Source organism: Bos taurus, chromosome 2, assembly GCF_002263795.3.
Source record: "Bos taurus isolate L1 Dominette 01449 registration number 42190680 breed Hereford chromosome 2, ARS-UCD2.0, whole genome shotgun sequence".
Lineage (NCBI taxonomy): Eukaryota > Metazoa > Chordata > Mammalia > Artiodactyla > Bovidae > Bos > Bos taurus.
In genome coordinates, this window is record NC_037329.1 from 13,571,675 (window position 1) to 13,585,900 (window position 14,226).

The 14,226-nt window shown below is 35.3% G+C and overlaps 1 protein-coding gene across 2 annotated transcripts in view; it reads left to right on the forward strand.

The window, feature by feature from the left end:
- NCKAP1 (NCK associated protein 1) overlaps positions 1-14,226 on the forward strand; it is a 105,779-nt gene that overhangs the window by 40,685 nt on the left and 50,868 nt on the right. For both annotated transcript variants that reach the window (XM_024979807.2, XM_024979808.2), the window contains 7 exons: positions 1,022-1,159; positions 2,179-2,227; positions 6,953-7,109; positions 9,724-9,780; positions 12,414-12,510; positions 12,586-12,692; positions 13,416-13,548. In XM_024979807.2, the coding sequence (XP_024835575.1) occupies positions 1,022-1,159; positions 2,179-2,227; positions 6,953-7,109; positions 9,724-9,780; positions 12,414-12,510; positions 12,586-12,692; positions 13,416-13,548 (738 nt within the window). The remainder of the gene's footprint in view (positions 1-1,021; positions 1,160-2,178; positions 2,228-6,952; positions 7,110-9,723; positions 9,781-12,413; positions 12,511-12,585; positions 12,693-13,415; positions 13,549-14,226) is intronic.

Here is a 14,226-nt window from a genome sequence, read left to right on the forward strand (position 1 = left end):
TCTTGATTTTTCCAATATTCTATGATATCTCAGGGCTTTGATGTTAATAGAAAGTCACTCAGTTGTGTCTGACTCTTTGCGACCCCATGGACTGTAGCCTTTCAGGCTCCTTGGTCCATGGAATTCTCCAGGCTAGAATACTGGAGTGAGTAGCCTATCCCTTCTCCAGGGCATCTTCCCAACCCAGGAATTGAACCCAGGTCTCCTGCATTGCAGGCGGATTCTTTACCAACTGAGCTACCAGGGAAGCCCAAGAAAGACCACCATATATTTACTAGGATTTGTTCAAATTAATTTTAAAAATTATTCAAAATCACTTGGTGCAGTGATAAAAACAGTTCCTAGGTTTTACTCCCAGACGTTCTGGCTCAGGCAGAGCCCTGGATTTTCTTTTTCTGAACAAACTCTCCTGGCAATTTATGCATAGCCAGATTAAAGGACCACTCTGTACAGAATTTTTAGGAACCAGGAGTGACTAGCAAAAGAGTTAAAAGCAAGCAAGAAGCAAATGAGATGAAATCATTAATAGACTAAATGGCAAATAGAAATAATTTATTGAGATAAAGTACAGTGGATCATTTTTAGAAGGCATTCTTTGAAGAAATATGAAACATGTGGAGCTCTGTTAACACTTAGTCATATAACCTTAAGTACCACTTTTTCTTGCAGTGAGCACTATTGGAGTAGAAAGTGATACACAAAAGGGTGACGCTAGACTCTGTGTCATTTTTAAAGTAAAGATCACACGATTGCCCTACATTTTCACCTTTAAGAAAGTAACGTGATTTGCTGAGCTAAGCTTTAGCTGAGGAATGCAGAATCTATGTAACTTTCATGAAATTAAAACCAAAAATCTAGAGCATAACTGGAACCCACCTCAAGTGTCACATGGGGCATACTTATAATGAGGCTCTTTTTATGATGGTACAGTTAGAAACACACAGCACTTGTAGCTGGAAATTAAATGGAAAGTAAAAAAACCAACTCATTCTTCAACTTTCTGTTTTTCTGTTTTAATTAGTCTCTTTCAGATGCACTAATTTCTCTTCAGATGGTGTATCCTCGAAGGAACCTTTCAGCTGACCAGTGGAGAAATGCCCAGTTGCTGAGTCTCATCAGTGCCCCCAGCACAATGCTTAATCCCGCACAGTCTGACACTGTATGGTTCTGTACTTTCTTTTTTGAATGAAAAGAGTAAAATTTTTTTTTTTTTAAATCAAGCAATGCTGTTGCACTTTTTCTTCTAATTAGTATTAGCCTGTCAGTGAAGTTTATTGTAAAATGCTCATTGTTTACATTGTATTATTCACAGTTTTTTAATTTCTAAATGCTGATGCCGAGTACAGTTAGCAGTATGAGTTCTTTTAAGGCTTAAAAATTTGCTTTGTTTTCTTATGGTAGAAAATTTGGAAGATTCAGAAAATTAGAAGAAAACAAAAATCACCCCAAATCTTACAGACTTACTAGAGAAAGTCACTATTGTATTCTGTTAAGTTTCTTTTCAGTCTTTTTTCTGTGTATATAAACAGAGATGTTATGCATATGGAGAATAAACACACATAATTACTGACTTGGGTGATATAGTGAGCATCCAGGCACATACTTTTTTTTTTTTAATAAAATTTTATCCTTTGAAATACTGCAAACTCTGCAGTAAACTTGGGAAATTTGGAAGTAGTTATTTACTAAATTGAAAACAATTTAGCAACCGTGTTTTTTAAAGAGAAGTTTCAGTGTGTGTGAATTTGAAAGAGGCACAGCTTTCTTTTTTTTTTTCTGGTTTGGAAGCTTCCAAATTATGTTTATTCCAACTTACCCATGTATCTGTCTGGCCCTTGTCTTTAATTACAGTCCCCCTGCCCGCACCCCAAGGCACACACTCCCTTCTCCAAGTAGCTATGATCTTCTCGAATTGATGGAAACCCTGTGTTTTTCATTCAAACTTAAACTCTTCCAAAAGACTGTTCTATACATCTGAGAAAGAGGCACCGCTTTCATTGTCTTTTATGGACTGCGGGTATAAATATAGGTTATAAAACTTGCATCCAGTTTTTCAACTATGTTGTGGTGGTATTTGAACCAAGAATTGAGTAGTCAGACTTCTTAGAAGGAAGAGGAGGAGTGACTCAGTGCAGAATTTTTTCCGTTAAATCACAAATTTATATTTTCTTTTTTAAGATGCCTTGTGAATATCTCTCTTTGGATGCCATGGAAAAATGGATTATCTGTAAGTAAAATTGGTTAGTTTTATGACTGTTCCTCAGATTTAAGTTTTAGAAAGAAATAACAGTACATGGATTGCTTTAATACCAAGCACTGTGCTAAGCCTTCTGTGTGCATCATCCAGTCCTTATATTGATCTGGTTAGAGTAGGTTGGTCTAGTTGATAGATGAGGAATTAAAGTTTAGTCCACATGACAAGTAAGTGACAAAGAGGACTTTCAAGGCTCGTGGTCTACATTATATTGCCTCTCAACAAGGCCATCAAAAGTAAATTTTTATTTTTAATCATTTTCTTGGTACTGCATTTATTCAGTTGTTTTGGTTTTTAAATTATTTTAGTACATATAATAGACATCTCATATGTTTGCATGGGAAATAAAATTACTTGTTTGCATGCCTACAGAGTTCACAAACTATGAGAGAAATAGACACACAGATACCGTATAAATGAAAACTGCTATAATATAATTTTTTCTACCACCCCCAGGTCCACTTGCAGAGGGGAATAATTTTGAGCAGTTTGTACTTTTTAGTTCTTATAGTTCTTGTTTCTTAATTTATTAACATTTAGGTATTATTTGATGACTTTTTATTATACTGTTTCTAAAACTGGTGAATGACCAATTTTTCTTTCTTAGTGATTTTTGGACTGGTACTTTTTTATAAAATACATTGAAACTGAATTAGTGGAATTATCAGAAATAAAATAATAAGCAAAGATGAAATAAAAGCCTACATTTTAATTATTAGATTCAATATTTAAGTGTTAATCTAACAATTAAATATTTAATCTAACAATTTGATTGTTACTAGGTTTCTACCCCTAAGTTGCTATCAGTGAAAATTTTTCTAAATGAAAGTTTCTAAATACTCTGAGTTCTATACTTAATCTCATGCACTGGCGGTTTGAGTAATGCTGTTACTAGTAAGAAAGAGGAAGAATTTAACACACGTTGCCTGTCCTTAGCCATTTTTATTAATTATAACTTTTACATTGATCAGGTTTGTGATCCTTATATTTTTTTCTGTAATGATTGTTAAGGTTTTTATGCTTTTGTGGATTTAAAAAGACAGCTTTCGGAGTATTAATTTTGCTCAAAAGCATGGTGATCCTTGATTGTTTTATGTTTATGGATATATGGATGAAGAACCCATGTGATTAGTAGTTAGGTGGCTTGAGTGACCTCTGATGTTATATAGAACTATTTCTATCCAGTCTCTACCTTGAAAGTGTTCAAAGTGTTAGTCGCTTAGTCTTGTCTGAGTCTTTGCAACCCCATGGACTGTAGCCCATCAGGCTCTTCTGTCTATGGAATTCTCCAGGCAAGAATACTGGAGTGGGTAGCCATTCCTTCTCCAAGGGATCTTCCCGACCCGGGATTGAATCCAGGTCTCCTGCACTGCAAGCAGATTCTTTACCATCAGAACCACCAGGGAAGCCCAGTCCCACTACTTAAATGGGAGTAATGAATGCAAGGCTTTGTGTAATGAGCAGTGAGGTGAAGTCAGAAGGCAGAATACCCTAATGGAGGATGCCTGGGCATGGAAAAGGCAAATTAATTCGGGAGAGCTGCAACTGCCAAAAGTCAAGACAGTTTGCTCAGTTTTGCTGCTTTCATTTATTTGAGCCTTGAGTAGAATTTAATAGAGTTACATCAAACTTTGCACTTCTCTCTCCCTCCCACTTTTTTTTACTTTTCTGTTTTTGACACCAATTCCTGCACTAGAACTTTCTATAAAAGATAGTCTATTTTCTTTACAGCTTTGCTGTAGGTTAGTTGAAAGAGTAGTAGTATCACCTTGAAACTTATTAGATATGCGGAATATTGATTTCCATCCTAGGACTTCTGATGAAAAACTCTGAATGGATCCCAGCAACCTGTGATTTAATAAGCCTTCCCAGTGATTCTGATAGGAAGCCAAAGTTTGAGAATCACTGGTCTAGATTCTAGCCTGGGGCTAAGGGTTGTTGGGGGTTCCCAGGTGGTGCTAGTGGTAAAGAACCTGTCTGCTAATGCAGGGGACATAAGAGGTTTAATCCCTGGATTGGGAAAATCCCCTGGAGAGCATGGCAGTCCACTCCAGTATTATTGCCTGGAGAATCCCTTGGACAGAGGAGCCTGGCGGGCTACAGTCCTCAGAGTCACAGAGTCAAACACTACTAAAGTGACTTAGCACGTAGCATGAGGGATGTTGAGGGTCTGGAATGTTGAGGATCCAGCTCCTTTGAATGCGATTTCACAGTAACTTGGGGCTTCCCTGGTGGCTCAGACAGTAAAAAATCTGCCTACAGTGCAGGAAACCTGGGTTCGATTCCTGGGTTAGGAAGATGCCCTGAACAAGGGAATGGCTACTCATTCCAGTGTTCTTGCCTGGAGAATTCCATGGACAGAGGAGTCTTGCGGGCTGGAGTTCATGGGATCATAAACAGTCAGACATGACTGAGTGACTAACACAGTAACTTTATACAGTAACTTATCCTGGTACTCTTTTCAGGATTTGTTCTTACTTTATTGACTGTACCCAGATGACTCCTTATGGAAGATCTCTTTTTAAATTAATAGTACAGTCTTTCTCTCTTCAAAGATTTTCTCCAACTTTCTTGTTTAGTATTGATTTTGTCTTATTTCCTACATTTTTATGACTGAAAAAAAATTTTTTTTTCCGTCCTTTTGCCAAGAACTTAGTGGGGAAAGGAGGTTAATGTGTGGTTTAGTTAATAGACTATCTTCCTAATCTTGGGCTATTTTAATTTACCTTTTATTGACCTTATAATAAATGAATATACTTTATAATATAACCCATGTCTTATGTAAGTAAAGTTTACAATGACCCATAATGACACTGATAATATTCTCAGAGAAACTTTTATTATCAACAGAAGTGTTATGAGTCTAAGTATAAATTGAGGTACAAGACACTAAGTGAAATCTCATTTTAGTAAAGGGATTAGAGTATCATGTATCAGTGCATGAGGCAAAAATTTTCACAGAACTTCTCTTGAGGATTGTAAAAATTTCCATAAAGGTGTTTTGTTTCTTTGGTTATGTACCAGATCAAATAATTAGATTTGCATTTAGGGACCCTAAGTATAAAAAACATCTTAATATATTTCAGGGATTTTTAAGGAAGTTATTAATAAATGTACTTCTGTATGTATAATCCTACAATATATGCCTACCTAAAGAGTTAGTTTGCCTGTGTAGTGGCCCTTTGAAAGGAATATTTAAGAATAAAAGATGCAGGGCAAGTTAAATGTTAGTGATTGAGAAGTTTAAAGATTGAAATGACTGTTGAGAATCAGAGGGAAATCTTACAGAAAATAGAATTGTTCTTAACTGGCCCAGCATGATACCTAGTTTATAATAAGCATTGAGTACATGTTCTAGGAATGAAAGATGAGGTTTTATGGCTTTCCTCATAGCTCAGTTGGTAAAGAATCTGCCTGCAAGGCAGGAGACCCCGGTTCAATTTCTGGGTCGGGAAGATCCGCTGGAGAAGGGATAGGCTACCCACTCCAGTATTCTTGGGCTTCTCTTGTGGCTAAGCTGGTGAAGAATCTGCCTGCAATGCAGGAGACGTGGGTTTGCTCCCTGGGTTGGGAAGATCCCCTGGAGAAGGGAATCTTCTACTCACTCTAGTGGGTAGAATCTACCCACTCTGGTATTCTGGCCTGGAGAATTCCATGGACAGTCCATGGGGTTACAAAGAGTCGGACAGGACTGAGCGACTTTCACTTTCTAGGAATGAAAGATGAGGTTTTATGGCCTCTAATAGAGGGTCAGGGAAGACCTCAGTAAACATACAGGATTACACATTTTTGAAGAATTTCTAAATCAGATGACCGAAGGTAAGGTACTTAAATTTATAGAATAGAGAGCCATGGAACATACTGAAAGAATATTGGCCTTTAAGGGTAACTACTTGAGGAAAAGTCTGGTTCTAGTACTTTATTAGTGTGACTGTAGGCAAGTCACTGACCCTCATTTCTTCAGTTGTAAAAGAAGGATACCACTGGTCTTTCCACTCTGTGGTAATCTTATCAGATAATATATGTCAGAAGACTAAATTAGTACAAACTATAATTTGCTGTGAAATTGTGACATGCTATTTCATTTCCTGTAATGACTTAGAAGAGTAGCTTTTTTTTTCAGTTACTGTAACAACTGTAAGGATAATTGTATATATGTAAATTGGTAGCTTCTGATCTCTAGCTTAAAATACCTTTTACTCATTTGTTAAAGTCAGTTAAAAGCACTGGTTTTGCAAAGTACTACTACTACTAAGTCACTACAGTCGTGTCCGACTCTGTGGGACCCCGTAGACGGCAGCCCACCAGGCTCCCCCGTCCCTGGGATTCTCCAGACAAGAACACTGGAGTGGGTTGCCATTTCCTTCTCCAATGCATGAAAGTGAAAAGTGAAAATGAAGTCGCTCAGTCGTGTCCGACTCCTAGCGACCCCATGGACTGCAGCGCACCAGGCTCCTTCGTCCATGGTATTTTCCAGGCAAGAGTACTGGAGTGGGGTGCCACAAAGAACAGAAAATTATTGAAAAAGAGAAATATTGTTGCCATCTTGTATGTATATGTATTATTACCTGTCACTTAAAAGCCTCAGTTTAAGTGACTGTATTTATGTTTCTTATTTTTAAAAAGCTACCCTGTAAACTCAAATAACCTAACTTAGGAAAACTTTTTATTTTCTATTTCTTTTCCTTTTGTTTCAAGTTGGCTTTATTTTGTGCCATGGGATCCTAAATACTGATGCAACAGCACTGAACCTTTGGAAGCTAGCTCTTCAAAGTAGCTCTTGCCTCTCTCTTTTTCGAGATGAAGTTTTCCACATTCATAAAGCTGCAGAAGACTTATTTGTAAACATTCGAGGGTATGTCATTTTCAATTATTTTGTCTTTTTTGGAGAAAAGTAGTGAGTGGAATATGTGTTGATGTTCTAGGGTAGAGAAGACTCACATTATGTGAGAAAATACAATCTGTACCAACTTGTCAGTCAAACCAAGTATTTTTTAACAATGATCCTGATGTTTTTTACAGGTTACTTCACAGACTGAAGTATCTGGTGTTTCTGCTGTTTCAAAATTTGTATTCTAGGAGAAAGAAGATATGATCTCTTTTGTGTATCATTATATGGTTTTAGACATAAATATGACTGAAAGCACAATGTACATTTTAGGAATTATGAAGTTTTTAGAAATGTATTTTAGAATGCAGTGCATTTAAAAAAGTGTATGAATCAATCAAAAATACTTCATTAATTATTTATAGCCATTGCAGAAGTCAGACCACTGCAAAAAGGAAATCATGTTTCCTTATAATGAGGAAGTATTCCAACTGACTCATTTATACTCATTCCTTGTAACACAAATAATTCTTAAATTTGTTCCCTTGGAATTTTTAATGCTTGCTTTTTTTTCCACTTTTGGTTCTGTAGCCAGTATATAAAAACAAGTTGAACTCACACTTGGTAGCCTTTATAAAATCTTTTGAAATTAGGAGTATCTAAAATATCTTGGGATCTATTGGACCTAAAAATATTGAATAATTGGGTTGGGTTTGTCAGCTTCATGGAAGTGAAATTCCCCTACATTTATTTCATATCCGATTCAATAATGTCCTAAATGAAATTCAGATTTTAAAAAATGTATTAGTTATTAAAATGTAAAGATATGTCTAGTACTGACAGTGTAAGCCAGTATACCATCTCAGATTTTAGTATGCATATGAAGTACCCTGGGATGTGAATTAAAATCCAGGTTCCTGGGCATCACCCCTAACCTCCTAAATCCCCTGTATCTATATTTTGGAGAGGTAAAGAAATCTGCCCTTTTCTCCCACCGCCTCCCCCCAGTAGTTTATTGAGGTAAATTTACAGACAGAAAAATGCATAAATTTTAAATGAACAACTCAATAATTTTGTGTACGAATACTGCTGGTGACCCCTTAGATCAAGATACAGAATATTTCCATTGTCCCCAGAAAATTCTCCTGTGCCTCTTTCTGGTCAGTACTGCTGCCCCTGGTCCATTTTCCCCTAGCCTACACAGGTGGTCTCTGTTTTGATTTCTGTCGCCATAAGGGATTCTGACATTCTCATGCAGGTAGGCTCTCAGCCATAGTGTGAGAAACGGTACCCTCTGTATTTTTCAGCTCTCAGTTTACTTTTTATTTTAGATGGTGGAGTACCTGGAAATATCCTAGTTGTGAGCTTTGTCATTTTCAAAGTGATTCAGAACAAAAATCCTGAAACTTATGTCTTAGCATATTGACATCCTCTCTGGGGAATTATATTTAAATATATGTAAACACTTAGAACCAGAGAGTTTCTGAATATTGAGTGAGCCTAAGGTATATATGGTACAGATAAGTTTAATGGCTTCATGAAACCAATTGTCTTTTCATTATACCTTTTTTTTTTTTTTTTCCTGGCCACTCCACATGACTTGTGGGATCTTAGTTCCTAGACCGGGGATTGAACTGAGACCCACCACAGTGAAAGCACCAAGTACTAACCACTGGACCTCTTGAAATTCCTTTGCTGTGCTTTTTCTGTGTTAAATTTACCATTTAAGAATTTCTGTATTTAAAGTTGAAAAGTTTTAATTTTTTTTTAAATCGTGAATGAGTGATCCAATTTAAAATGTGGATTATAGTAATTAACAAGTCAGACCATAAGTATGAAAACTCATAATTTATACAGATCAGTGGTTACAGAATTACGGCATTTGCTTAAAGAATACACAAATCTTAGCATACTTAATTTAGAAATTGAAGTTCTTGGTATAAGTGGTTAGGAAGATAATTTTTCTTTAACATTTTAGGAATTTTGAATTTTTATGTATTTAGTAGCCAGGAAATTAGCATATATTTATTAGAGTTTATTTTATAGATGGCACCTTTAGACTATTTGATGCTTGTATTCAGTGTCTTCTATTTTAAATGTTTTTTTAATTTGAAAAAAATGTGCTTTTTAAAAAAAATGGTGAGTAATAATCATCTGTAGGTCTATCCCTTAAAATAATTTAAAGTAATCAAATGCTTCCCTGCTCCAGTTTTCTGGACCACCACAAAATTTCTGTTCCTAGTATATGTGCCTTGAGAAATTTTTTTATGCTTATGAGGTAGCATAAAAAGCCAGAAGTAATAGCTTTTTCAGCACTTGCAGTTTTTGGAAATCACTGTTCATTATTTTAGAAGTATAATTTAGTGTCCCTATTGGAGATTTAAGAAAATAAAAGTCTGCTTTGTGAATTTAATTTTATTACTGAATTTTAATGTAATACAAGATGTATTATTTTAGGAAGAGCCAATGGGGTACTTAAGGTGCTCAAAATGATGTGGGTAGACTTCTTCCATGTATTTCCAGTTTGAGAGCCAGTTTTTCTTGTTGATAATAAGACATTTTTAGTTGACTAGTATTTGACTAACTTGTTTTTACTGTTATTGACCAAAACTTCCAATTTTTTTTTTTTTTTGGCTCATAGGTATAATAAGCGTATTAATGACATAAGAGAATGCAAAGAGGCAGCTGTGTCACATGCGTAAGTGGTTTTAACTTATCTGTGAAACTTTTGATCAAGAATTCCTTTCTTAAAGCATTATTTTGCTGAAGTGAGTGCAGATTAATGGTGTGTGAGATGTGGCAGTAGAAGTAGAGGACTTTCAATCAATGAGAAACATGTTTATAACTGTATATAGTCATCTTGGTATTAGTATGGACAGATTTTTAATATTTTTTAAGTGTTAACATGCTCTTAAGGAATACCATACAGAGGGATTTATTTTGGTGTCATTCCTTCTCTTATTGCTCCTATGCTCTGGTACCAATACTTGGCAAGTTATGATGATTTTTGTACTACTTCATGTGCACTCCCCCCAATGGTGTTTATTTTTCAAAGTATGTAATCCCATACCTTTCCCAAATATTAGTAAATATATTTTATTAGAAAATGTAGATAACTTAAACTAGATATTAGTGTATTTAGAATGTTTGAACAACTTTTCAATTTTCTCAAGAAATAATTTGGTAATTTATTTAATTGTTACATGGTATACTTGTATAGAATATCTTCTTTAGTAAGTCTAGGTACAGTAGAGATAACACTGTCTGATCCATCAGTATTTCTACAAGGCAGAGAAAAGATAACACCACAGTCATAGGTGAAAATATAAAACTACAAGAAATTTTAGAATTTAGGCTTAGGCTATAACATAGATATTAGGAATTTAAATCATCTTTATTTATTGCTAACTGAACTGAACTGATAGTTTATTATTTCCTCATGCATGTTTTTCACCCAAATAAAGTGCTTATATAGTAGTAATTCTTATCATTCATTAACATAGTGTTTCTATCTTCTCTTGATGGTAATACTCCTTGCAGCAACCCTGTATAGTAAAATAATCAAAACATTACCCACTTACTATTTAGATACTACACCAGATGAGCTTATTATTTTCAGTAAGTAGAAAGCTTGTCGTTAGAATTATGCTAACATTGTGAAAGTACTGTATGTTAGATATCATGAAAGATACATCTTGAGTCAGGTGTCCTCATCCCTGTTTCTTGATGAGAGTCTGGAGCTTAAGAGAACTAGAACCTAAGGTCACATAGGTAAAGGTTGGATTTTAGTGTGTCTTCAAAATTAATCTGTGGTGTCAGAGTTAAATTTCTCGTGTTGCATATTTCTTTTCCTTAGAATTTTGGCATATAATAGATGTGTTGTTCAGTCTCTCGGTCGTGTCCAACTCTTTTTTTACCCCGTGGACTGCAGCACAGCCAGGCTTCCCTGTCCTTCACTATCTCCTGGAGTTGGCTCAGACTCATGTCCATTGAGTTGATGATGACTTCCAACCATCTCATCCTCTGTCACTCTCTTCTGCTCCTGCCCTCAATCTTTGCCAACACCAGGGTCTTTTCCACTGAGTCGGCTCTTAGCATCCAGTGGTCAAAGTACTATAGGAGCTTCAGCATCAGTCCTTCCAATGACTGTTCAGGGTTGATTTCCTTTAGGATGGACTGGTTGGATCTCCTTGTAGTCCAAGGGGTTCTCAAGAATCTTCTCCAGCACCACAGTTTGAAAGCATCGATACTTCGGCACTTTGCCTTCTTTATGGTCCAACTCTCATATCCGTACGTGATTCCTGAAAAAGCCATACGTTTGACTACGTTTGACTATACGGACATTTGTTGGCAAAGTGATGGCTGTGCTTTTATAATATGCTGTCTAGGGTGGTCATAGCTTTTCTTGGAAGGAGCAAGCGTCTTTTAATTCCATGGCTTCATTCACAAACTGCAGTGATTTTGGAGCCCAAGAAAATAAAGTCTGTCACTGTTTCCATTTTTTCCCCATCTGTTTGTGGGGTGTCATTTTTTTGCAACTATCTAAAGTTTAAAACTTTTTTGGAATGATTTATATTTTGAACAGTATGAGGAGTTGGAATATTTGGAATATTCTTTGATTTTTTTTGTTGTTGTTAATTTGTGAGAATAAATTTTTTCTAATTTGTATTTTATTTTTAAGATACCCATTACATGAATATTTATGATTATCCTTTCCTCATCTTTCTTTTTGAACAATAGCACCAAATAGATTTCATCCCAGTACCTTAATGAATATAGCTTTGATTTAGTCAGTTTTAAGTCCATAGGGTTGCAAAAGGAGTCAGACATGCCTAAGTGACTAAACAATGATATATTTAATAGCAATATACTTAATAAAGGAGGATATAGATAATCACTTATTTATTAAGGTATATTTATTGATTCTACATGGGAGTGACAAAAATGTATACAATAAAAAAAGTGCTTATTTTTAAGGATTTCACAGTCCATTTTATAGAGTTCTAGGCTATATGGTACTTAACTGGCAGAAATTCTTCAGGATTAGACATCTCTATATTGGGAAATACTTTTTGAAGAGTTGGTCTTGAAGTTTGATAGGATCTTAATTAAGAGGTAGAAGTGAAAAAAGTTACCATAGCAGCACAAGAAAGGCAAGGATAAAGACGAGATTGAAGAGTCATTTAATGACAAACACATAGAAGATATTTTTAAGGGTTTCTGTTTCCTAAGAAAAGTTTGGAAGTTGACTCTGAAATGATGTTAATTAATTGCCAGTAATAAGTTTAGTAGAAACAGATAAACTCTAATGGTGGTTGTCTTTTCCTATAGTGGTTCAATGCACAGAGAAAGACGCAAGTTTTTAAGGTCTGCACTGAAAGAATTGGCTACTGTCCTCTCTGATCAGCCTGGCTTGCTGGGTCCTAAGGTAATTGATTTAATTCTTGTTTCGGCTACAACAAATGTGCCACATTAAAATTAAAAATTTTTTTTTTCTTATCAGGCACTTTTTGTTTTTATGGCATTATCCTTTGCCCGTGATGAAATTATCTGGCTACTTCGTCATGCAGATAACATGCCAAAGAAGAGTGCAGATGACTTTATAGATAAGTAAGTTAGCAACATTAAAAAAATATATGTTTTGTATATTTGCTTTATGGGCTATGGAATTTAGGGACTAAAGTAAAATTATTTTGAAAAACTTGAAGGCTTTTCATGTTTGTCATAATGGAGGGAATATTTAAAATACATTGTTAGGTGATATGAATTAGAATGCAAAGTCAACTTTAGCTTTGAATTAAAGCTGAAATGTTTTATCACTAGAACTCTAGGTTGTTGCAGAGGTGTGTTTTTGTGCTATAGTATTTCCTATAGGATTCATGTTTCAGAATTATTTATTACACAAAAATTTGAATAATAATCCTAACGGAGTTACAGCTGTGTCATTTGTAATATATTTTTTCTTATTTTAGTCCACAGTCCCTCAACAGAAGTTAAATGAATCAGAGAAATAATAGCATACACAAAAATCTTACTTTTTCCTAATACTCTAACCTTCTTTTATTTATGACTTTTTAATGATACATTTATGAATTGTCTTAATTTTATTTTTATTTTGTATTTTCCTTTATCAGTTTTTTATTCTTGCTTTTTTGCTTTCCATAGTTTCTTTTTGTATATGAGATAATATAAAAAAGAAAGTAGTTGACACTAAATATTTAACAATGCTTTTTATAAGGAAAAAACTTGATGTAGCAATATCAAAGGCAATTCATATTTTCCTTGATAGTAAGTGAATTTAATTTTTGAAATGTTTTTTCTTAAATAAAAAAGGCACATTGCTGAATTAATATTTTATATGGAAGAGCTTAGAGCACATGTAAGGAAATACGGACCTGTAATGCAGAGATATTACGTGCAGTACCTTTCTGGCTTTGATGCTGTTGTCCTCAATGAGCTTGTGCAGGTAAAAAACTGAAAGCATTCTCCCTTTTGTTTCTTATTTCCCTCCTTTCCAATAATTGATTTATTTGCTCAGTAAACATTTACAAAAGTAATCTTGTGTCTCATGGTGAAGTCACAACTGTAAATAAGTCACGGTCATATTTTGCCAAGGGGATCATTATCTAGAGCAAAGAAAACATTTAGTTGTATTCCAGTGTGATGGGCATTATGCTTAAGGGTGTATAAAGCTTAAAGTGAACACATGCAGGGAATAATTCTTTACCTTGGTGGGTGGAGGTGTACAGTAACCAAATTATAGAGGATCTTCAAAAGAGAAGGTTAGTCATAAATCAGATTTAATATTTAGGAAAATCACCATGGCTTAGTGTGGATGAGAAATTACTGGGGGCCACATGAAAAGTCAGAGACAGCAAAAGAGCAAAAGACTCTTGAGAGTCCCTTGGACAGCAAGGAGATCAAACCAGTCCATCCTAAAGGAAATCAGTCCTGATATTCATTGGAAGGACTAATGCTGAAGCTGAAACTCCAATCCTTTGGCCACCTGATGCGAAGAACTGACTCATTGGAAAAGACCCTGATGCTGGGAAAAATTGAAGGCAGGAGGAGAAGGGGACGACAGAGGATGAGATGGTTGGGTGGCATCACCGACTCAATGGACATGAATTTGAGTAAGCTCCAT